Below are 26,360 nucleotides of genomic sequence, written 5' to 3'. Positions count from 1 at the left end.
AGAAACAGGATGTATGTCTGTGAGGCCAGTGTTCTGTACTGGCTGTCAGATGTTGGAAGTCCGGGAGACTCCCAGCCTCCTGGACGGCTACATCCGCGTCAGGTGCGTCGAGTTGCAGCTCCTTAGGGACCATGTTAGGGAACTGGAGCTGCAGCTTGAAGACCTTCGTCTGGTCAGGGAAAGTGAGGAGGTGATAGATAGGAGCTATAGGCAACTAGTCACATCGGGGCCTCGGGAGACAGATAAGTGGGTAACAGTCAGGAGAGGGAAGGGCAAGGGGCAGATACTAGAGAGTTCCCCTATGGCTGTCCCCTTAACAATAAGTACTCCTGCTTGAGTACTGTTGGGAGGGCAGCCTACCTGGGGGAGATAACAGTGGCCGCGCCTCTGGCACAGAGTCTGGCCCTGTGGCTCAGAAGGGCAGGGAAAGGAAGAAAGCAGTAGTAATAGGGGACTCTATAGTTAGGGGGTCAGACAGGTGATTCTGTGGATGCAGGAAAGAAACGCAGATGGTAGTTTGCCTCCCAGGTGCCAGGATCTGGGATATTTCTGGTCGCGTCCACAATATCGCGAAGTGGGAAGGTGAACAGCCAGAGGTTGTGGTACATATTGGTACCAATGACATAGGTAGGAAAAGGGAGGAGGTCCTGAAAACAGACTTCAGGGAGTTAGGAAGGAAGTTGAGAAGTAGGACCTCAAAGGTAGTAATCTTGGGATTACTGCCTGTGCCACATGACAATGAGTACAGGAATAGAGTGAGGTGGAGGATGGATTTGTGGCTGAGGGATTGGAGCAGGGAGCAGGGATTCAGATTTCTGGATCATTGGGACTTCTTTTGGGGCAGGCGTGACTTATACAAAATGGACGGGTTGCTCTTGAATCCAATGGGGACCGATATCCTGGTAAGGAGGTTTGCTAAGGCTATTGGGCAGAGTTTAAACTAGAATTGCTGGGGGGGTTCGGTGGTGAGGTTGGTAACCGAACCGAAGAGTCGGAGGAAGGGGCGGTTGGCTCACAAATCTAGAAAGCTTGGAGACAGTGCGTTGGGGAGGATAGGCGGGTGATAGAGAAGGGATGCGCTCAGACCAATGGTTTGAGATGTGTCTATTTTAATGCAAGAAGTATTATCAACAAAGTGGATGAGCTTAGAGCGTGGATCAGTACTTGGAGCTATGATGTTGTGGCTATAACAGAGACTTGGATGGTTAAGGGGCAGAAATGGTTACTTAGAGTGCCAGGCTATTGATGTTTCAGAAAGGACTGGGAGGGAGGCAAAAAAGGGTCGTGGCACTGCTGATCAGAGATAGTGTCACGGCTGCAGAAAAGGAAGGATTGTCTACTGAGTCTCTGTGGGTCGAAGTTAGAAACAGGAAAGGGTCAATAACTACTAGGTATTTTTTTTTATTGACCACCCAATAGTAACAGGGACATCAAAGAGCAGATAGGGAGACAGATTCTGGAAAGGAGTAATAATAATAGGGTTGTCGTGGTAGGAGATTTCACTTTCCCCAATATTGATTGGCATCTCCCTAGAGCAAGGGGTTTAGATGGGGTGGAGTTTGTTAGGTGTGTTCAGGAAGGTTTCCTGACACAATATGTAGATAAGCCTACAAGAGGAGAGGCTGTACTTGATCTGGTATTGGGAAATGAACCTGGTCAGGTGTCAGGTCTCTGGTCTCTCAGTGGGAGAGCATTTTGGAGATAGTGATCACAATTCTATCTCCTTTACCATAGTGTTGGAGAGGAATAGGAACAGACAAGTTAGGAAAGCGTTTAATTGGAGTAAGGGGAAATATGAAGCTATTAGGCAGGAACTTGGAAGCATAAATTGGGAACAGATGTTCTCAGGGAAATGTATGGCAGAAATGTGGCAAATGTACAGGGGATATTTGTGTGGTATTCTGCATAGGTACGTTCCAATGAGATGGAAAGGATGTTAGGATACAGGAACTGTGGTGTACAAAGGCTGTTGAAAATCTAGTCAAGAGAAAAAGGTAATGGCGGGAGGAGAGAGAGCAGTGCGCCGTGCGTGCACAGCCCTCCGATGAAAAATGATATCGTATCCATTAAATAGGGGCCGTGGACAATTCTGATTTGATGGAGACAGACGTGAAAGCACAGAGGAACATCTGGAGAAATTTCTGAAATGCCAGTTTGCTGCTGCTGTTACTGTGCAATTGGGAATCTTTCGGAGGGAAGGCCTCAAAATCCCCGGCTTTGCCTGCTGTTGGCCACCGAGATTGAGGTCGAATCGTTCGGATAGAGATGGCGCTCAGTACTCTGTGTCGGAGAGCTGATCAGAGGCTCGAAGTTTTCGGATGACTCAGAGTCGGACTGTGGTCGAGCATGGCAGGAGAGTTTTTCTTCCTTCTCCCATCTGCGTGAGATGTAGGACATTTGAGAGACTTTTTACTGTGCTCATGGACTTCATCAAGTTATGGTATTGTTGCACTGTTGTAACTATATGTTATAATTATGTCGTTTTGTTAGTTTTTTCAGTCTTGGTCTGTCCTGTGTTTTGTGATATCACACTGGAGGAAATATTATATCATTTCTTAATGCATGCATTACTAAATGACAATAAGAGGACTGTATGTCTTCATAATCTAGAAAAAAAGAAAAGCTTTTGAAAGGTTCAAAGAAACTAGATAATTGTAGAGATCGAGAAGATTATAAAGGTTGTAGGAATGAGCTTAAGAATGAAATTAAGAGGGCCAGAAGGAACCATGAGAAGGCCTTGGCGAGCAGGATTAAGGAAAACCCCAAGGCATTCTACAAGTATGTGAAGAGCAAGAGGATAAGACGTGAGAGAATAGGACCAATCAAGTGTGACAGTGGAAACGTGTGTGTGGAACTGGAGGAGAGAGCAGAGATACTTAATAAATACTTTGCTTCAGTGTTCACTACGGAAAAGGATCTTGGTGATTGTAGGGATGATTTACAGCAGATTAAAAAGCTTGAGTATGTAGACATCAAGAAAGAGGATGTGCTGGAGCTTTTGGAAAGCATCAAGTTAGATAAGTCGCTGGGACTGGACGGGATGTACCCCAGGCTACTGTGGGTGGTGAGGGAGGAGATTGCTGAGCTTCTGGCAATGATCTTTGCATCCATCAATGGGGACAGGAGAGGTTCCGGAGGATTGAAGGGTTGCGGATGTTGTTCCCTTATTCAAGACGGGGAGTAGGGATAGCCCAGGAAATTATAGACCAGTGAGTCATACTTCAGTGGTTGGTAAGTTGATGGAAAAGATCCTGAGAGGCAGGAGTTGTGAACATTTGGAGAGGCATAATATGATTAGGAATAGTCGGCATGGCTTTGTCAAAGGCAGGTCTTGCCTAACGAGCCTGATTGAATCTTTTGAGGATGTGACTAAATACATTGATGAAGGTAGAGCAGTAGATGTAGTGTATATGGATTTCAGCAAGGCATTTGATAAGGTATCCCATGCAAGGCTTATTGAGTAAGTAAGGGGGCATGGGATCCAAGGGGACATTGCTTTGTGGATCCAGAACTGGCTTTCTCAAGAAGGCAAAGAGTGGTTGTAGATGGGTCATATTCTGCATGGAGGTCAGTGCCCAGTGGTGTGCCTCAGTGATCTGTTCTGGGACCCCTTCTCTTTGTGATTTTTATAAATGACCTGGATGAGGAAGGGGAGGGATGGGTTAGTAAATTTGCTGATTACACAAAGGTTGGGGGTGTTGTGGATAGTGTGGAGGGCTGTCAGAGTTTACAGTGAGACATTAATAAGATGCAAAACTGGGCTGAGAAGTGGCAGATGGAGTTCAACCCAGATAAGTGTGAGGTGGTTCATTTTGGTATGTCAAATATGATGGCAGAATATAGTATTAATGGTAAGACTCTTGACAGTGTGAAGGATCAGAGGGATCTTGTGGTCTGAGTCCATCGGACACTCAAAGCTGCTGCGCAGGTTGACTCTGTGGTTAAGAAGGCATATAGTGTATTGGCCTTCATCAACTGTGGAATTGAGTTTAAGAGCCAAGAGGTAATGTTACAGCTATATAGGACCCTGGTCAGGCCCCTCTTGGAGTACTGTGCTCAATTCTGGTCACCTGACTGCAGGAAGGATGTGGAAACTATAGAAAAGGTGCAGAGGAGATTTACAAGGACGTTGCCTGGATTGGGGAGCATGCCTTATGAGAATACGTTGAGTGAACTCGACTTTTCTCCTTGGAGTGGCAGAGGATGAGAGGTGACCTGATAGAGGTGTATAAGATGATGAGAGGTATTGATTATGTGGATAGTTAGAGGCTTTTTCCCATGGCTGAAATAGCTAGCACGAGAGGGCACAGTTTTACGGTGCTTGGAAGTAGGTACAGGGGAGACGTCAGGGGTAAGTTTTTTTACACAGAGAGTGGTGAGTGCATGGAATGGGCTGCTGGCAATGGTGGTGGAGGCGGATATGATGATAGGGTCTTTTAAGACTGTGTTGGTGCGTGGCCAAATAGGCATTCGTCTAGTGATTTGAAGGTCGCTAGTTCGAGCCTTGGCGGAGGCAGCATGTGTTTCCTTGAGCAAGGCACTTAACCACACATTGCTCTGCGACGACACTGGTGCCAAGCTGTATGGGTCCTAATGCCCTTCCCTTGGACAACATCGGTGGCGTGGAGAGGGGAGACTTGCAGCATGGGCAACTGCCGGTCTTCCATACAACCTTGCCCAGGCCTGCACCCTGGAAACCTTCCAAGGCGCAAATCCATGGTCTCATGAGACTTAACAGATGCCTATATATATATAAGAGACTCCTGGATAGGTACATGAAGCTTAGAAAAACTGAGGGCTATGGGTAGCCTTAGGTAATTTCTAAGTAAGTACATGTTCGGCACAGCATTTTGGGCCGAAGGGCTTGTATTGTGCTGTATGTTTTCTATGTTTAGTATAAAGTCAATGAATAAGGAATCAGGCCAGCAAAATTAGTCAAAGAATTAAGAGAACATTCTGTTTTTATTGGCTAGATGAATTTGGTAAGTAGTTGAAGAACACATGTGGCATATGGAGAAGCTTAAACTGCATTCAACAACTTCTCTCTCCCGTAGTCATAGAGAAGTACAGCACAGAAACAGGCCTTTTGGTCCATCTGGGCCATGCCAAAACCACTTGAACTGTCTATTCCCATCTACTTGCTCCATATCCCTACTATCCATGTGCATATCCAAACTTCTCTCAAACATTGAAATCGAGTTTGCGTGCACCACTTGTGCTGGCATTCCACATTCTCATGACCCTTTGAGTGAAGAAATTTCCCCTCATGTTCCCCTTAAATTCTCACCTTTCACCCTTAACCCATAACCTCTGGTTGTGGCCCCATCCAACCTCAGTGAAAGAAACACCTGCTTGCTTATTGCAATTTAGTCTAATTTGCCATTCAGAATTGGTCTAGTTGCCCTCATTTACCCGGACAGAGGAGAATGGCATGAAAAAAACCCTAAAGAAATAGTTGAGCATGGAACATTTGGAATAACGCCATCTATTGAAAAGTTATCCACTTTTTTGAAACATTCAGATCTTATGTAATTTTGATTGTTGGAAAAATTTATTCACCTAATAGCAGTCACAATTGAAAAAGTGTACTTGAGAATAGGATGGGTAGGGATTGGGGAATAATTGCCTCTTGCTTCTGATGAATAACTTTAAGTATAAAACAAGGCATTTTTAACATTATCTCATGTATACAGATTCCACAATTGATTGTTTTGAAACATACCTAAATAAATAGTTTCATTAATATTTGTACAATTTAAGTAGATTAGATTATCTCTTCTACAAATGCAAGCCTTAAATTATGTTCCTTCTTATTAATCCTTGCTGAAATATAGATATGCCTATTGTTTTTATTTGAGCTTACATAAAGCACCATTCCATAATTTTGTGCATTTTGCAAATCAGCAAAATTATGGTATAAACAATGCAACCTTACTTTAAATGCTGAGTCAAGAGCTAGTTATCTGGATTTATAAAACCACGTCAGATTTATTGGGTCTGCTGTTTCTGGATGTCTGAAATCAGATTTTGTTTTGTAGGTAAACTGGGAAAAGCGTATTCTGAAAAGTTTAAACAGCATGTGCACAGAGATGAGCATCCCTCTAGCAAAAAAGGTACAACACAACTTATTGCTTTACCCTTTGATATATATTGCTGTAATTATTTAGCTGCTGAAATCTAAAGACTTAAGCAGACCTTTTTCTAAGCAGAGATCAGCAGATGAACAGAAAGAACTTTTGCACAAATGGAATGAGATGGGGACTGACGAGCCAGGTACGTACATAAATTCATGTGATCAAACCTGATTGGGAATAAGGACGTGTGAGAAATTCATTGTCTTGTGTGCTTATTCCTGCACTTATCAAGGGTTAGAGAGACTGTCAATCACTGGATGTGTTTTGCGAGATTTAGCTTCAGCAACTGAGCAACTTTTCCACTTTTTAATGTTAATTACTTTGATGCAGTTGTGGGGACAGGAGGTGGTGGGGAGGTAGGGGAATAACTGAAGTGGCGCTGCTTGGTATTTGGGTTGCAAAATTGAACTTTTTCCTCATTTACCATATGTATTCAGATTCTGTACAATATGCTGGCAGCCTGAAGTTCTGCCAAATATAGTTCCAGTAGCTGGTATAGCAAATAGATAGCTTCTTACCAAAACAATTATAAATATTCATCAGAGAATGTATCGAAGGTCCATCTGTTAGGGCAGAGTGAAGAAGTTTCCCTTAGCCCGTCACTTCAGCTTTCTTGCTTTGAGAGTCCTTGATGCTGATACTATGTTCCCAGAATGAATGTTTACCTTTACATAGAAACATAGAAACATAGAAAATAGGTGCAGTAGGCGGCCATTCGGCCCTTCGAGCCTGCACCGCCATTTATTATGATCATGGCTGATCATCCAACTCAGAACCCCGCCCCAGCCTTCCCTCCATACCCCCGACCCCTGTAGCCACAAGGGCCATATCTAACTCCCTCTTAAACATAGCCAATGAACTGGCCTCAACAGTTTGCTGTGGCAGAGAATTCCACAGATTCACCACTCTCTGTGTGAAGAAGTTTTTCCTAATCTCGGTCCTAAAAGGCTTCCCCTCTATCCTCAAACTGTGACCCCTCGTTCTGGACTTCCCCAACATCGGGAACAATCTTCCTGCATCTAGCCTGTCCAATCCCTTTAGGATCTTATATGTTTCAATCAGATCCCCCCTCAATCTTCTAAATTCCAACGAGTACAAGCCCAGTTCATCCAGTCTTTCTTCATATGAAAGTCCTGCCATCCCAGGAATCAATCTAGTGAACCTTCTTTGTACTCCCTCTATGGCAAAGATGTCTTTCCTCAGATTAGGGGACCAAAACTGCACACAATACTCCAGGTGTGGTCTCACCAAGGCCTTGTACAACTGCAGTAGTACCTCCCTGCTCCTGTACTGGAATCCTCTCGCTATAAATGCCAGCATACCATTCGCCTTTTTCACCGCCTGCTGTACCCGCATGCCCACTTTCAATGACTGGTGTATAATGACACCCAGGTCTCGTTGCACCTCCCCTTTTCCTAATCGGCCACCATTCAGATAATAATCTGTTTTCCTATTTTTGCCACCAAAGTGGATAACTTCACATTTATCCACATTAAATTGCATCTGCCATGAGTTTGCCCACTCACCCAACCTATCCAAGTCACCCTGCATCCTCTTAGCATCCTCCTCACTGCTAACACTGCCGCCAAGCTTCGTGTCATCCGCAAACTTGGAAATGCTGCATTTAATTCCCTCATCCAAGTCATTAATATATATTGTAAACAACTGGGGTCCCAGCACTGAGCCTTGCGGTACCCCACTAGTCACCGCCTGCCATTCTGAAAAGGTCCCGTTTATTCCCACTCTTTGCTTCCTGTCTGCTAACCAATTCTCCACCCACACCAATACCTTACCCCCTTACCCATTTACCCTATTACTTTGCCCAGTAAACATTGACACAAGAACAAAATTAGTTTTGTTTTGAATTAATTTCACTCAGTAGTCAATATGAGTATTGCTTTTATATGTTGTGGTATTATTGACACTATATTTTTAAAGATCAAAGTCTGTCATGAGCCTTGTGGCCCATCAGGCCGGTGCTTATGCCAGTTTCCATGGCGTGAAGTGACTGAGAGTAGGAGACATTCCCCCCCTCCCCACCCCAGATAGGACGCCAGTCTATCGCGAGGTTAACACCCAGCATTTTTGCCGGTACCCATTCTCAGCTGGGTAGACTGGAGCATTGTGTAGTTAAATGCCTTGCTCAAGGACACGCACACTGCCTCGGCCGAGGTGCAAACCCACGACCTTCAGATCACTAGTCCAACGCCCTAACCACAGCCATGCGCCACACACATTAACGCTATATAGTAAGCTTTAAATATTGTCGAACATTTTTGCCAACTTCAGATGCAAAACATCTGTCTTAATTTTGCAATATATTATTAATTTTGGCAAATATTACTCCTGTGTGGCATGTTAGAGTTCTACATTAAGGAAATAGTCTTTAAAAAATATACTGCCAAGCTAAAGTTCCCTTATTAAATCAGTTGACCAAACTCATCACATTCCTAGTTCCCTAAAGTGCATGTCTGTGATGCTATGTTAGATATAATCTCTTCTTAAGAGATGAGCAAGCAGTAGTCAAAATTGCTTAGTCTAGGCCATCTTACTTTGCTTCTAAGTAATCAAATACTGCTTTTTTGGCAGAATCCTAGATACTATTTATTTTCCCTGAAGGATCATGCTGATATTTTTCTCATTACTACTTTCATTTTTTGGAAGTATATTATGAAGGCTTTGCTTTTATTTTTGATGTATTAAATTATATAAGCACTAGATTTTTGAACAGCTGATTTAATATATTTTACTAGATTTGAGCCGTTTCAGACCAGTTTATGCTCCTAAAGATTTTCTCGAGGTAAGATTTCTCACCTGATTTGAACATTATCTAAGAAATTACTATCATTGATATAAATTTTTAATGAGTCATCTAGGTTTAAACATTAGGAATAGACTATTTTTTTAGAATAAAAAATTGCTTGAATTATCTTGTTTCCCTTTTGATATCTTTTAAACTTAGCCAGCTGTGAGAGTTAATAACTGAATAAGACTTGTATGTAACACTGCATGGCTGAAAGTATGCATCACGTCTCATTCAGTTCAGCAGAGGGAAAATGAAACCTTACCAGGTCCTGATTGCAATTGCTTGTTGCAATGGTAGAGCAACAGCAACAAGGACAGAAGGCTTATTGCCTGCCTTGGAAGTGCAAATAGTTCTGTCATGGGAAAGCATCCATCTGTCAATAACCCTCAATCCTTTTTGTATCAATAAGATCACCTCATTTACTTATATACTCCAAGAAGCATAGGCAAAATCTGCTCTAGCTTTCTTCATATGTCATCCCTTTCATCCCGGAAATCAATCTGGTGAACTTCTTGGCACTGATTCCAAACATATCCTTACTTAATGATGGAAAGCACAGTTGTACATATTCGTCCAGGTGTGGTCTAGCTAGCACTTTGAAAAGGCTGCATCAAATGTGCCCAATCAAATCAAGAATATCATTAAGTCATTCCTATGAACACAGTACAATATAGTATTTATCCTAGCAAATGTTCAAAGTAAATTTATTACTGAGGTACAGGTATATCATCATATACTACCATGAGGTACATTTTCTTATGGGCATTCACAGAAAATACAAAGAACCGCAATAGAAGCAATGAAAAAACTGCACATAGTAAAGACAGATAAAAAAGCAAATTTATTTGTTTATATATTATTATTAAGAACATGGGTTGTAGGGTCTTTAAAAGTGAGCAAATAGATTGTAGAATCAGTTCTGTGTTGGCGTGAGTGAAGTTATTCCCTCTGCTTCAAGAGCCTGATGGTTGAGGGGTAATTACTGTTCCTAAACATGGTGAGGCGGAAACTGAGACTCCTGTACCTCCTTCCTGATGGCAGCAGTGTGAAAAGTTCACGTTCTGGATGGTGGGGGTTCTTGATGATCAATGCTGCCTTCCTGTGACAGTGTTCCTTGTAAATGTGCTCAGTGATGGTGAGGGTTTTACCTGTGATGCACCGAGCTGTACTTACTACCTTTTTTAGGCTTTTCTATTCAATGCCACTGGTGTTCCCATACCAGGCCATGATGCAACTAGTCAGTGTAATCTTCACTACGCATCTGTAGGAGTTTGTCAAAGTTTTAGATGGCATGCTGAATCTGTGCAAACTGCTAAGAAAGTAGAAACACTGCTGTGCCACCTTTTTAATGACAGTTACATGCTGGACCCAGGACAGATCCTCTGAAATCTCCCTCCTATATGCCGATTTGTCTCCATCTTTGATTTGGCCAGCAACAGTGGTGTCATCATCAACGGGGCATTGGAGCTGTACTTAACTTCACGGTCATAAGTGTAAAACGAGTAGAGCAGGGGCTGTGCACGCAGCCTTGTGGCGTACCTGAGCTAATAGTGATGATGGAGGAGATGTCATTGGCAATCTGAACTGACTGGGGTCTACAAGTGAGGAAATATTTATCTATTCTCTTGTCAGTTGGCGAAATAAAATGAGTTCAGGGATTATTCAAAGTTCCTCTGTGTGTCTGTCTCAAGTGTAGAAACACATACAGTAAAGAAGCTTTTATTTCTCTTTTTCTTCGCTTTTGGGTTTTTAGGTTCTAATTAATCTTCGCAATCCAAATTATGACACTGGTGATCCAACTGCTGTGCACAGTAGTTGGGGTTTAATCAAGATTCCTTTACCAGTAAAAGACCTTCCAGAACTGGTAAGCAGAATTCTACTTAGAAAGTAGACACTTTTGGTGGATTAGTTAGCGATCACCTTACAAGCAAAATGTGAGTCAATTAACTTTGAATAAAATGTAAGTTAAAGGCTTATGGAGCAAAAATAATTTGTACTTTTATACTTAAATTGAAGCTTGAAAATAATTGTGTATTTAGCGGTCACTGTTACCACTATTGCCTTTGAATAATTCAATGTTTGAGCAGCTACAAGAGCATTCAGGGTAGTTGAGACGTAAGTTTACTTTTGTATATTTAATGAAATTGAATTGCAGTTGGTTATGGGGATATGGTACTAAAATGGAGAGGAAAAGATTGGTATCTGGTGGAGTCGTCTTAAAATCCGCTTTAAAATGCTGAAGATTGAATTTCCGTTGGTTTCAGCTTATATGAAGGGAAAACAGGTGGAATTGTAAAAAAAAATGATGAAAAGGTTTAGGTAATTTTGAAAAAAAAACACCAACTATTTTACTGGAAATACTTAGTAGGTCAGGAAACATTTGTGTAGAGCAGGGCTTCCCAACTTTTTTGTGCCCTGGACCAATACCATCAACCAAGGGATCTTTGAACCCCAAATTGGGAGCCTCTGATGTAGAGAGAAAGAGAATTACTCTATCAGGTCAATGACCTTCATTGGAGGGCATTCTTCTGAAACCTTAACCTTACTTCTCTCTCTACAGGTCCTACCTGCTGCTCTGAATATTTCTAGCATTTTCTGCTCCAGTTCAGATTTCCTGTATTTGTAATACTGAGGCAACCTACGCCTCCTGGCAACTTGATTTGATTCTAATTGTCCCATATGTTTTTAAAGCATTTTCAAGCTAGTAATAATAATAAAATATTTTGTAGTATTCATTAATGATTAGGTAAAGTATATAGTATACTATTTGTTGAATTTTGGATAGTGTTATGGTGATTATTGAATGAAATGGAAGAACTATAGCAAGTATGTATCTAGTGACATGATGTGGGTAGTTGCAGAAAATGGATGTTTCTGACTTGTGGAGGAATTGTAAACACAAAATAATCTGCAGATGCTGGGGTCAAAGCAACACTCACAACACGCTGGGGGAACTCAGCTCCGCTCCGTCCGCCACAACAGACAGGATCTCCCAGTAGCCACCCACTTCAACTCTGCTTCCCATTCCCATTCAGATATGTCCATACATGGCCTCCTCTACTGCCATGATGAGGCTAAACTCAGGTTGGAGGAGCAACACCTCATATACCGTCTAGGTAGTCTCCAGCCCCTTGGTATGAACATAAATTCTCCAACTCCGATAATTCCCTCCCCCTCCCTTCCCCTATCCCTATGTCACTCTGCCCCCTCCCCCAGCTGCCTATCACCTCCCTCATGGTTCCGCCTCCTTCTACTACCCATTGTGTTTTCCCCTATTCCTTCTTCACCTTTCCTGCCTATCACCTCCCTGCCTCCCCTCCCCCACCCCTTTATCTTTCCACTTTCTGGTTTTTCACCTGGAACCTACCAGCCTTCTCCTTCCCACCCACCTCCCACCTTCTTTATAGGGCCTCTGCCCCTTCCCTCTACAGTCCTGACGAAGGGTTCCGGCCTGAAACGTCGACTCATCTTTTCCACGGATGCTGCCCGACCTGCTGAGTTCCTCCAGCATGTTATGAGTGTTGTGGAGGAATTGGTTCACAGATGTCCCCCATGAATGTAATTCTCATATAATCTGGAGATTGCTTGTATTTTGCTTTTGGATGGCATTTAGTGATAAAACAGCTGTTAATATGCGACGTGGGGATTAGGAGCAACATAGTTTACACAACATCTGACCTCTACTGTCATTAGCATTTGTGAAGAGTTCATGGCTTCTTTGTCAGAATAAACAAATGTTTTTATTTGGCTTGCTGTTCATCTGAATTCTTCAGTGTCATTCAGTGCTTAATAAGTGTTTGATAAATTGTATTAGATGAGGTCTGTTAAAACTGAATGAAAATACCGTTGAAAGAATCACTACTTCTTCGTGGTTCGTTTCATTAAGCTCATTGGTAATTACCATTTTTTATTGGTGAAATCAAAATCTTGGTCATTGAATTTCTTTACATTAGTTTGTTTAAATTTAGAGACATTTTAATCTGCTGTATCTCATAAATATCCTTTCTTGTAGCCTAACAGGAGAATAGCCTGTTGAACTATTCCACAGATTCTATCTGTATTCATCTTAAATTGACTCTAAATGCAAAACCAATCTTAGGCTACATCCACACTACACCGGATAATTTTGAAAACAAAGCTTTTTCTCTTCGTTTTGACTCTCAGTCCACACTAAAATGGCGTTTTCATCCCCCGAAAACAGAGGTTTTCAGAAACGGTCTCCAGGGTGAATAAATCTGAAAACGCCTAATATCCGTTGCAGTGTGTACGGGGTAACCGGAGCTTTATAAAACCGCTGTCATGACATGCTGGAACAGATGGCGGCAGCCCGGCATTTAATTGTTTTCTTCTTCTTCTTCTTCTTCTTCTTCTTACTACTTTATTATCGCCAAACAATTGATACTAGAGCGTACAATCATCACAGCGATATTTGATTCTGCGTTTCGCAGAACCTAACAATTTCAGAACAGACGGCAACAAGACTGAAGCCAGAAGAGTTAGAAATGTACTCACCAAATACTTTGACCCATAGCTTACTGAATAAATATGTATACTCACTTTGCCCTATTTTACCTATTTATGTAGTACTTCTCTGACAATAGATGTGTAACAGCCTAATGTAACATTGTATGGAAATACAAGATAACACTGATGCAGACATGTTTTATACATTTAACAAGGTGCTTTATTAATGCAACAGAGTTAGTCAGTTTTTCAATGTTCATCGTCAGCCGGGTCATACTGTCCGTGAACTCCCTGTCGGTTGCCTCTATACGCTCCAGTATTTGTTTTTTTTTGTTTTAAGTCCTCCTGCGCGAGAGCCAAGAGCAATTCCTTTTAAGTTTTTCTACTCTCTAACTGGACAAACGCGCACTAAGTATACCGTTTCCTCTTCGCTTGTGTTCTGTGTGTTCTGTGGGTGCCCAATTAAGGAGATTTGCCCAAGTATCCGTGCTAGTGTGGACAGAGATAGTTTGCAGAATGCTTAGTGTGTACGCCTGTCGTTTTTACTCGAAACCGATGTTTTCAAAATTATCCGGCATAGTGTGGACGTAGCCTTAGCAACATTATTTTGTTCCTACGCCAGTCTGGCATTAACTCACTTGCACTTAGATTGTCTTTTAGTGTATGTAAACTCATTGGTTTGTGGTTTTAGAAGTTCTGGAATAAGACCCTGTACTGACACTCAGTGACACAATACTTTGGAGCTCAAAGTACTTGTGGTGCTTTAAATATGTTAGATAATGCTCTTGATGTTGTAATATTTTTTAATAGAGCAATGTATTGTAAAGATATACAAACATATGCTTTTTACTTAATTCTTGCAAGAGGGAATTGTATCCGGAACTAGGATTGAATTATGGACAACTTGGTATTGATGATTCAATGCAGATCTCTCCTGGTAAGTAATCGTAATTATTAAATACTTTTAGAGTTTCAACTGATTACTAATTTTTGAGACACTTTTATCAGAATGACTAACAGGACAGCAAAGTGATACAGCTGATTGTACTGCTTCCCTGAAGCTTCAGTGACTTGGGTTCAATTCTGACCTCTGGTAATGTCTGTCTGTCTATTTTGGTCTTCCTCCAGGTGCTTTTGGTTTCATCCCATGTTCGAAGATGTCCTTGTTGATTAGCTAATCACTCCTCATGTAGATGAATGTGTTGTTGTTGATGGGTGTGGGTGGGAGATAACAGGGTTACAAGGAAATAATAAAGGAATGAGAATGCACAGAGAATCAGCATTGCTTTGAACCAAGTGGCCTCCTTCTATGTCATAAGGAAATATATGAGAAACAAATAAGTCAAATAATGTATCTAAAATATTGCCCCCTGATACTGCTGTCCGTACTTTTGCAATAAATAGTCATAGTCATACTTTATTGATCCCGGGGGAAATTGGTTTTCGTTACAGTTGCACCATAAATAATAATAGAACCATAAATAGTTAAATAGTAATATGTAAATTATGCCAGTAAATTATGAAATAAGTCCAGGACCAGCCTATTGGCTCAGGGTGTCTGACCTTCCAAGGGACGAGTTGTAAAGTTTGATGGCCAAAGGCAGGAATGACTTCCTATGACGCTCAGTGCTGCATCTCGGTGGAATGAGTCTCTGGCTGAATGTACTCCTGTGCCCACCCAGTACATTATGTAGTGGATGGGAGACATTGACCAAGATGGCATGCAACTTGGACAGCATCCTCTTTTCAGACACCACCGTGAGAGAGTTCAGTTCCATCCCCACAACATCACTGGCCTTACGGATGAGTTTGTTGATTTTATTGGTGTCTGCTACCCTCAGCCTGCTGCCCCAGCACACAACAGCAAACATGATAGCACTGGCCACCACAGACTCGTAGAACATCCTCAGCATCGTCCAGCAGATGTTAAAGGACCTCAGTCTCCTCAGGAAATAGAGACGGCTCTGACCCTTCTTGTAGGCATTCTCACTAAAGTTATTGAGCAGGTTTATTTGCATATTAATGCTTGTGCAATCCATGGATGAAACGACATTTAATAAAATGCCATTCTGTAGCTCCATTGCATAAAGAGCAAGCTAAATTTTAAATGGTGTAAAATTTTATCATATTTGTTATGTTATCACAGTAGTTATAGTATCCTAGCAGTTTCCTAGTTTGCCTGCAGTGTAAAATCTTATTAGTGTTTATAGGATCAGTACTCGCCGCTGTTGACCTACCAGGCAAAATTCCATCCCTTTTATTATCTACTTTGTCAGATCAAATGTCACAAAATTCTGGTGTTTCAGATTATGTAGTAATATTTCTTTTTCTTCAAAGAGATCCCCTGTTTGCTTTTGACTGTCGGAATTGTTTCATGTAATATTTGTTTCCATATTTAGGTTAAACATGACCGAGCCTAACATGGATTTCAAAATGTGTCCTTCATTTCAAGTATGAAAAGCTGTTTTCTTTCTTGCAGCTGCTATGGTTTCAAAAATCAAAGGTGCTGGATAAATGATAAATATGTTTATAAAAAGAAGTAAAGGCAATTCTGGGGTGCCCAATTTAAGAAAATGATTTGTCACTGTGTGCAAACATATTGATTCAGTGAAGTAAGACTGGGCATTGAAAACTCTAGTTATAAACAAAATGCAGGGTCACTTTTAGAGAACAGGTGTTGCTAATGAGGACAATTACACCTAAAATCAGCACTGGTAGAGTTGAGGGGGGCACTGGGAGAGGTTTATCTATGTAGTCACACTTTGGAGCATAATATACTGAATAGAGGAAGCCCATGTGTTCATGGGGAGAACGTACACACTTCTTACAGACAATGGCAGAATTGAACCCAGGTCGCTGGCGCTCTAATAGTGTTTAGCTAACCACTGTGCTACCATGTCATTCATATAATCTTGAATGTTTTCCCTCAATACAGTAAACATCTGTTGGTCCAAATTAAAAAAAAATCTCAGGTTAACTCCTAGCGTATAAATATTTGCTAAGTGGATAGATGATGTTATGGAAGATGTGAATGTGAATGACTAGTTTTCTAACTAATACCCTTCTGTCATTGAAAATTCTCTTACAGAAGCTTTTGAAACTGAGCACATACTGCTAGGACAGAAAGGTAAGAACCAGTTAGAACCTATGCAGAAACAAGCATTTGTCAAAATAAGGTATTGATTTGCAACTTGTTTATATAAAAGGAGTTTAAGATGTGCAAGCAACTGTAAACAATTAACATAGAAACATAGAAAACCTACAGCACAAAACAGGCCGTTTGGCCCACAAAGCTGTGCTGAACATGTCCTTACCTTAAAAATTACCGAGGGTTACCCATAGCCCTCTATTTTTCTGAGCTCCATGTACTTGTCCAGGAGTCTCTTAAAAGACCCTATCATATCCGCTTTCACTATTGTCGCTGGCAGCCCGTTCCATGCACTCACCACTCTGTGTTTTAGAAAAAAAAACTTACCCCTGAAATCTCCTGTGTACCTACTTCCAAGCACCTTAAAGCTGTGCCCTCTCGTGCTAACCATTTCTGCCCTGGAAAAAGCCTCTGACTATTCACATGATCAATGCCTCTCATCATCTTATACACCTCTATCAGGTCACCTCTCATCCTCTGTCGCTCCAAGGAGAAAAGGTCCAAGACTTAGGCCTTGATACCTCCTTGTGCACCTGAAACCTCGATTTCTGCACTTGCTGACCCCAGTCTGTTTGGAAGGGCAACATCTGCTCCACAATCATCATTTACACAGGTGAACCACAGGGCTGTGTGCTTTGCCCCTGCTCTATATACTATATGACTTTGAGGCTAAGTACAGCTCCAATGCCCTATTTAAGTTTGCTGACGACACCACCATTGATGGCTGGATCAAAGGTGATGACAAATCGGCATATAGGAGAGAGATGCAAAAATCTGGTTGAACGACGTCTCACTCAACGTCAAAATAAAACCCAAGGAGCAGATTATTGACAACAGAAGGAGGAAACCAATGGTCCATGAGCCAGTTGTCTCTGGAGATAAGAGGTGGAGAGGGTCAGTAACTTTAAATTCCGTGGCATCACAATTTCAGAGGATCTGTCCTGGGATCAGCCATTACCTGCCATTACAAGGAAGGCATGGCGGTGCCACTACTTTCCTAGTCGTAGATGTAACTTTGACAAACTTCTATAGATGCACAGTGGAGAGTATCCTGACTGGTTGCATCATGGCCTGGTATGGAAACGCCAATGCCCAAGAATGGAAAAGCCTACAAAATGTAGTGGATGCAGCCCCACGTCCATTACAGGAAGAACCCTCTCCATCATTGAGCACATCTACAAGGAGCATTGCTACAAGGAAGCAGCATGCATGATCCAGGACCCCCATCATGTAGGCCATGCTCTCTTCTCGCTAATGTCATTGGGAAGGAGGTACAGTAGCCTAGGATCCCACACTACCAGGTTCAGGAACAGTTGTTACCCTTCAATCATCAGGCTCCCAAACCATTGTGGATAACTTCATTCTCTTCAACGTTGAACTGATCACTGAGCGCAACCTTTGGACTCACTTTACAACTCCACCACTCTCGTTCTCAGTACTATTTATTTACTTATTATTATTATTATTATTATTATTTTTATTATTGTATTTGTAGTTTATCTTTTGCACATTGATTATCAGTCTTTTGTGCATAGTTTTTCATTGGTGATATTGTATTTTTTTGTCTTACTGTGAATACCTACAAGTAAATATATCTCATAGTAGTATATAATGACATGTATGTGCTTTGATAATAAGTTTACTTTGAACTTTGAAATAAAGAATTGTTATCCTTGTGTTTACTCCAGAAATTGTATTCTCTAATTTCACTCTTTTTTTGTTTCAAAAGTATGCACAAAATATTTCTGAGTACAGTGGATTCTAATTAATTGGGACACATCAGTATTCGGTTACAATAGGGTCTTTTAAGAGCCTCTTAGATGGGTACATGGAGCTTAGAAAAATAGAGGGTATGTGCTAGGGAAACTCTAGGCAGTTTCTAGGGTAGGGTACATGGTTGGCACAACATTCTGGGCCGAGGGGCTGTAATGTGCTGTAGATTTCTGTGTTCTATGTTTTATCGGGACCAGTACATTAGAAAACTAGCATTACTACTATGGTACCATAAAACAATGTGTTTGTTCCTAATAGTTATCAAGGTGGAATTCATCCAGTTCTTTTAACTGATTATAAAAGAACAAAATTAGCACAGACATCTAATGCAGATAATGGTCTGACTTCATACAATGCTTTTTATAATTGCATCCTCTAAATCTTCATTTTCATTGTAATATTCAAGATAATTGTTGATACCTTCAAATCCTTTGTAGTTCCTAACTAGTTGAGAGCAGTAAAATAATTTCATTTTCACTCCTGGCCATTTCAGGCATCGCCAAGCCTGAATGCTTGAAATTATGTGAGCAAAACAGTTGTTAATTGTTTTACTGCTTATTTGCAATAATGACAAAACTCACTTCTTTTTGAACACAAACACACTCAGCTGATGCTATTTAAAAACTGATGTAAGCATGGTATATTGTCTAACTGCCATTCAATGTGCATGAGACTAACACTAGTCTGAAGCTGTTTGGCAAGTCTCCTGTCCCAATTTAGCAGCATAGTGTCCCAAATAAATGAGGGGAGTCCTGGCTATTTTCTCGATTGGTTTTTTATTCTTAAGAGTTGTCCCAAATGAAGCGAAGCGGCTGACCCAATTAAATGATGGTCTAAATAATTGGAATTTATTGTACTACCTCTGGAGGCTCTTAATCATCACTCAACCAAACTTGAATTAAATCAGGGACATTGAAGAGTTCATTTGCCTGTGGGAACAATACAGACATGCATGTTGAAACTCTGTTGCTATTTATCTAAGCCTCCATACTGTATATATCCAACAATTATATTAGTGAATTTTATGAAGCACCTGCTCTTTTATGGTTCCCTTTTCTTGCACTGCACTCTGTTCCCAAATCTATTAAGAAGCATAAACTAACTGTACAGAAAAAGGGTAATACACATGAAACAGCTGATGTGTATAACATTTTAATGATGGTGGGGGCATGGAAGCTGTTTCAAGCATATATGTTCACAACCAACCTTGTTCTCGTGTCCTTTAAAAGGAATTCTGCCCATTTTCGATGCAGAAAATGTTGTTTCAACATATTTAAGAGTCAGGTAAATTTATCAATAATTTTTTTTTTGTCTTCAGTTTTGTCTGAGCAGGACAGTGCTGCAGCTCAGCAATATGTTAGACAGGGATGTCCGACAGCACTGCGTGCAGACATGTGGGCACTCATTCTGAATGTTAACAATCAGCTAGAGGTAAGAGTGCTTAATTTTGCTTGCTTTTGTGAAGTATGTTAAAATAGTTGCTAATTTGCACTGATAAATGAGTATCATTCAGTATGAATAGATGAATGACAGATTTGTTTTTAGCATTAATTTGGTATTTCCATGGCATTGCTAGATGGGAGTTCATTTTATAGCATTTTAAGGGTTTATCTATCATATAGGAACGTGCTTCGGACAGCTCTGTGGACATTGAGTAAAATTGCAGTTTATTTTTTTACAGCACAGAGATTGGCATCATTCCATAAGATGTGCACAGCTGCTCATTACCATGTGGATAACTTATTTTAACCTTAATCCTTCTTCCTGAAATCTTTTAATGTTCATTTGATGTCAAATAACAATGCACAAAACTGCATCAACAGTAGTTTGTGGCTAAAAATTGTTATTCTAATTCTTTTTTGCACTGTGGACCGGTTTAATATTGACAATATTCTTGCGGACCGGCCGACCCGGGGTGGGGGTGGGGGGTAGGGTTGCCAACGGACAAGAGTAGCAGTCAAATACGTTGTGTTTACCTCGAGAAAGATGACAATGACCATGAAGCCTGGCGCAGGCACCAGTGCGCATGCGTGTACGTGGCGATTTTTTTCTACAAATCTTTTTTGGCGATTCTGTTCGGGGGTGGGGGGGTTGTTGATCACGACCGGAATATAGGTGATAAGTGGCTAATACACTCAAATTCGTTTCTAAAAGGGTTTATCTAACGAATTTAATGTTAAACACAGCGCGTATTTTCCTCGCATGAATATAGTGATAAGTCAATTATCAGGGGAGCTTGAAGTAAGTGTTGAACGAACTTCCAGTGGAAGTGGTAGAGGCAGGTTCGATATTATCATTTAAAGAAAAATTGGATAGGTATATGAACAGGAAAGGAATGGAGGGTTATGGGCTGAGTGCAGGTCGCTGGGACTACGTGAGAGTAGCGTTCGGCACGGACTAGAAGGACTGAGATCGCCTGTTTCAGTGCTGTAATTAGCACATGGTTATATAAGTCACTTATCAATCAATAGCATCATAATATTTAAGGTAATGTTTGGATATTAAACACACAGCACATATTTTTCCCGTATGAACATATAAAATCATTGCAAAACACCAATATCGCTGAATCAGTGGGAGCCCTGGGCTTGTTTTCCTGCAACAAGATGGTCCTATTGAGGGGTGATGGGAGACATCGATACTCGAAGGGGGTTCCTTATGTCCAATCTATTCAGCAATTTAGTTTTTGTTGTATTCATTGCAGAGATATGTTGGAAATGGTAGCAACGTTTTCAGTGCTTTCGTGGCTGTCTCAGGATATTCAGCTTTGACTTTGATCTAGAATGCCGGCAGAGATGTTATGTCAAACATACTTTTCAGCCTGTCGTCATTTGCAAGCTTGAGGAGTTGATCTTCCCGCGCTGACATGGATGACGCGCGGGTAATGACCTCGCGTGTGTTCAAGCTCAACAGTGGGTGTGACAGGGAATGAGGAAAGGTGCAGCTGAATCATATAGTTTCCTCGCATGCTTTGCGGCCCGGTACCGGTCCGTGGCCCAGTGGTTGGGGACCGCTGCTATAGAACAGAAGTGTGTGAGTAGATCTCAAATTAAAAGCACATTGACAGAACTTGCCTGATGATGTAAGTTAATAGTTAATCAGCTGTTGGTATTTGTCTGATAAAAGAAGTTAATATGAGAAGAAAGAAGAGCCATCACTTCTGGCTGAAGATTTGCAAAATAAACCTTCTGCAAAATGCACTGAGGTCATCAGCAAGTAGTTAAATGGGGATAAGTTGAGAATTTGGTCAGGGGGAAATTCAGTGCAGAGAGGGATGGGTAATGAAATACTGTCAGTTTGCTGTGGTCTTGTGGAGTAAGTTTGAGGGAGTAATTATTTTTTAAATGTTCCATATTTCTGTTCTTACAGATTTAGTCTGTTTAATTAAAATAAATAATTTAAAATATTGTATAAATAGTTTAGAGTGAGTTACAGTAAAAAAGATCCTGTATCCAGAAAGCAGGAGAGGGAGGTTGGCAAGAATGAGATTGTCCTGTAAATTGGATGTTATCTTCCTGAACTGGGATCATGTTCATTATTTGGGAATATGAGACACTGCCTGAGACCTAAGGGAGTAGGGAATATTTGGCAATCCAGTCCAGTGGTCTGTGACACTTCTGGAGAGAAGCAGGATTAGAATGTGCTACTCTACTCAATGGCCTACAGAATAAGATGAGACCAAACACACTAAAAGTCAGAATTTAATTTCTGAAGCTGAATCTGGCAAACCAGTTGTAATGTACTGGCTCTCTGTGAGAATACTGATGGGATTTCATTATGAAGAAACGAATGCTCATTACATCACCTAAAAACATGAGGCAGTCCACACAAGAGGGAAGAGGAGGGGAAAGGCAATGTGGAAATTCTGGGAGTCCATAATTCAGGATTGCAGTTCTCTGTAAACTGTTTTAGATATCCCATTTAATGTGACGTCGACTTGGTGTCAGTATCCAAGATTATGGAATTTTGGAGAGAGATAGAGGATCGAATCAGGGTTACTGGATGGTGGGGCTGAAGGGAAGTGGTGGGGTGTTGCAATGGATTGTGGGAAAAATAGAAACATAAAAAAACCTAAAGCACAATACAGGCCCTTCGGCCAACAATGCTGTGCTGAACATGTATGAACTTTAGATATTACCTAGCGTTACTCATAGCCCTCTATATTTTTCTAAGCTCCATGTACCTATCCAGGGGTCTCTTAAACGACCCTATTGTATCTGCCTCCACCTCCAATGCCGGCAGCCCATTCTGAATATCTCACCACTCTCTGTGGAAAAGAAACTTACACCGACATCTCCTTTGAGCCCTGGGAAAAAGACTCTGACTATCCACACGATCAATGGCTCTCATCATCTTGTACACCTCTATCAGGTCACCTCTCATGCTGTGTCACTCCAAGGAGAAAAGGCCAAGTTCACTCAACCTATTCTCATAAGGCATGCTCCCCAATCCAGGCAACATTCTTGTAAATCTCCTCTGCACCTTTTCTATGGTTTCCACATCCTTCCTGTAGTGAGGCGACCAGAATTGAGCACAGTACTCCAAGTGGGTTCTGACCAGGGTCTTATATAGCTGTAACATTACCTCTTGGCTCTTGAACTCTATCCCATGGTTTATGAAGGTTGATGCACCAGATGCTTTCTTAATAACAGAGTCAAACTGCGCAGCAGCTTTGAGCGTCCTATGGACTCAGACCCCGAGATCCCTCTGATTCTCCACACTGCCAAGAGTCTTACCGTTAATACTATATTCTTCTATCATATTTGACCTTCCAAAATGAACCACCTCGCACTTAGCTGGGTTGAACTTCATCTGCCACTTCTCAGTCCCGTTTTGCATCCTATTGTTATCCCGCTGTTAACCTCTGATAGCCCTCCAAACTATCCACAAAAACACCCAACCTTAGTGTCATCAGCAAATTTACTAATCCATCCCTCCACTTCCTTATTCAGGTCATTTATAAAAATCATGAAGAGAAGGGGTCCCAGAACAGACCACTGAGGCACACCACTGGTTACCAACCTCTATGCAGAATATGACCCATCTACAACCGCTCTTTGCCTTCTTGAGAAAGCCAGTTCCGGATCCACAAAGCAAGGTCCCCTAGGATCCCATGCCTCCTTACTTTCTCAATAAGCCTTGTTGAAATCCATATACACTACATCTACTGCTCTACCTTCATCAATGTGTTTAGTTGCATCCTCAAAAAATTAATTAGGCTTGTCAGGCATGACCTGCCTTTGACAAAGCCATGCTGACTAGTCCAAATCATACTATGCATCACCAAATGTTCATAAATCCTGCCTCAGGATCTTTATCAACTTACCAACCCCTGGACTAATACTCACTGGTCTATAATTTCCTGGGCTATCTCTACTCCCTTTCTTGAATAAGGGAACAACATCTGCAACCCTCTAATCCTCCAGAACCTCTCCCATCCCCTCTGATGATGCAAAGATCATTGCTAGAGGCTCAGCAATCTCCTCCCTCACTTCCCACAGTAGCCTGGGGTATATCTTGTCCGTTCCCGGTGACTTATCCAACTTGATGCTTTCCAAACACTCCAGCACATCCTCTATCTTAATGTCTATATGCTCAAGCTTTTCAGCCTGCTGTAAGTCATCCCTACAATCTCCAAGGTCCTTTTCTGTAGCGAATACTGAAGCAAAGTATTCGTTAAGTATCTCTGCTATCTCCTCCGGTTCCATACACACTTTCCACTGTCACACTTGATTGGTCCTTTTCTCCCATGGCTGATCCTCTTGCTCTTCACATACTTGTAGAATGCCTTGTGGTTTTCCTTAGTCCTGCTCACCAAGGCCTTCTCATGGCCCCTTCTGGCTCTCCTAATTTCATTCTTAAGCTCCTTCTTGCTAGCCTTATACTTTTTCTAGATCTCTGTCATTACCTAGTTTTTTGAACCTTATGTAAGCTTTTCTTTTCTTCTTGATTAGAATTTCAGCAGCCTTTGTACACCATGGTTCCTGTATGGTACACCCTTTGTACACCTACCATCCTGCCATCCTTTCCCTGTCTCATTGGAACGTACCTATGCAGAACACCACACAAATATCCCCTGAACATTTGCCACATTGCTGTCGTACATTTCCCTGAGAACATCTGTTCCCAATGTATGCTTCCAAGTTCCTGCTTGATAGCTTCATATTTCCCCTTACTCTAATTAAACACTTTCCTAACTTGTCTGTTCATATCCTTCTCCAGTGCTATGGTAAAGGAGATAGACTTGTAATCACTATCTCCAAAATGCTCTCCCACTGAGAGACCTGGCACCTGACCAGGTTCATTTCCCAATACCAAATCAAATACAGTCTCTCCTCTTGTAGGCTTATCTACATATTGTGTCAAGAAACCTTCCTGAACACACCTAAGAAATTCCACCCCATCTAAACCCCTTGCTCTAGGAAGATGCCAATCGATATTTGGGAAATTAAAATCTGCCACCATGACAACTCTATTATTACACCTTTCCAGGATCTGTCTCCCTATCTGCTCTTTGATGTCGCTATTATTATTGGGTAGTCTGGAAAAAAAATAACACCCAGTAGAGTTACTGACCCATTCCTGTTTCTAACTTCCACCCACGGAGATTCAGTAGACAATCCCCCCATGACTTTTTCCCTTTCTGCAGCTTTGACACTGTCTCTGATCAGCAGTGCCACGCCCCACCTCTTTTGCCTCCCTCCCTGTCCTTTCTGAAACATCTAAAGCTTGGCACTCTTAAGTAGCCATTCCTGCTCCTGAGCTATTTCAGTTTCTGTAATGGCCACAACGTTATAGCTCCAATACTGATCCACGCTGTAAGCTCATCCGCTTTGTTTATGATACTCCTTGCATTAAAATAGACACACCTCAAACCATCAGTCTGAGCGCATCCCTTCTTTATCACCTGTCTATCTTCCCTCTCACCCTGCCTACAAGCTTTCTTGCTTTGTGAGCCAACCACCCCTTCCTCTGTCTCTTCAGTTTGGTTGCCACCCCCCAGCAATTCTAGTTTAAACTCTCCCCAATAGCCTTAGCAAGCCTCCCTGCCAGTATATTGGTCCCCCTCAGATTCAAGTGCAACCCGTCTTTTTTGTACAGGTCACGCCTGCCCCAAAGAGGTACCAGTGATCCAGAAATCTGAATTCCTGCCCCCTGCTCCAATCCCTCAGCCATGCATTCATCCTCCACCTCACTCTATTCCTATACTCACTGTGGTGTGGCACAGGTAATAATTCTGAGATTACTACCTTTGAGGTCCTGCTTCTCAACTTCCTTCCTAACACCCTGTACTCTGTTTTCAGGACCTCCACCCTTTTCCTACCTATGTCGTTGGTACCAATATGTACCACGACCTCTGGCTGTTCACCTTCTCAATTCAGGATATCACAGACGCGATCAAAAATATCCTGGACCCTGGCACCTGGGAGGCAAACTACCATTTGCATCCACAGAATTATCTGTCTGACCCCCCCCCCAACTATAGAGTCGCCTATCACTGCTGCCATCCTCTTCCTTTCCCTACTCTTCTGAGTCACAGGACCAGACCCTGTGTCAGAGGCGCAGCAACTGTTGCTTCCCCCAGGTAGGTTGTTTCCCCCCACCCCCACGTACTTAAACAGGAGTACTTATTGTTTTTTTTTTGGCGTGTGCATGCATCCATGTGTGTGTGATGTTGGTGGGATGATGTCTTTATCATGCCTTTACAAGGCACGGAGCGACAGAGAGAGACTGTGTGGCGTGCCACTCCCCACACAGACATTTTCGCAGTATTTTTCCCTTTTTATTTTACGAGTTCGAGTTGCGATCTCGACACTCAACTCTGCACAGATGGAAAGTGTACTCGTCAGCGGACCCGACTGGGTTCAAGCCCGGGAACCTCCGTTCCAGAGTCCGGCACTGACGTCATTGCGCCACCAGGCGGCCCAGGTGTACTTATTGTTAAGGGGGACAGCTGCAGGGGTACTCTGTAGTATCTGACTCTTGCCCTTCCCTCTTCTGACTGTTACCCACTTATCTGTATCCCGAGGCCCCG

The 26,360-nt window shown here is 41.9% G+C and overlaps 1 protein-coding gene across 2 annotated transcripts in view; it reads left to right on the top strand.

The window, feature by feature from the left end:
• The window catches only part of tbc1d19 (TBC1 domain family, member 19), a 148,028-nt gene that overhangs the window by 43,651 nt on the left and 78,017 nt on the right, over nt 1–26,360 (top strand). For both annotated transcript variants that reach the window (XM_063043328.1, XM_063043329.1), the window contains exons 5-11: nt 6,039–6,113; nt 6,210–6,273; nt 8,888–8,934; nt 10,694–10,804; nt 14,269–14,341; nt 16,493–16,531; nt 19,644–19,756. In XM_063043328.1, coding sequence (XP_062899398.1) covers nt 6,039–6,113; nt 6,210–6,273; nt 8,888–8,934; nt 10,694–10,804; nt 14,269–14,341; nt 16,493–16,531; nt 19,644–19,756 — 522 coding nt within the window. The remainder of the gene's footprint in view (nt 1–6,038; nt 6,114–6,209; nt 6,274–8,887; nt 8,935–10,693; nt 10,805–14,268; nt 14,342–16,492; nt 16,532–19,643; nt 19,757–26,360) is intronic.

Source organism: Mobula hypostoma, chromosome 3 (assembly GCF_963921235.1).
Source record: "Mobula hypostoma chromosome 3, sMobHyp1.1, whole genome shotgun sequence".
Classification (NCBI taxonomy): domain Eukaryota; kingdom Metazoa; phylum Chordata; class Chondrichthyes; order Myliobatiformes; family Myliobatidae; genus Mobula; species Mobula hypostoma.
The sequence above is the reverse complement of the archived record's forward strand: the minus strand, read 5'-3'. Positions and strand labels throughout refer to the sequence as shown.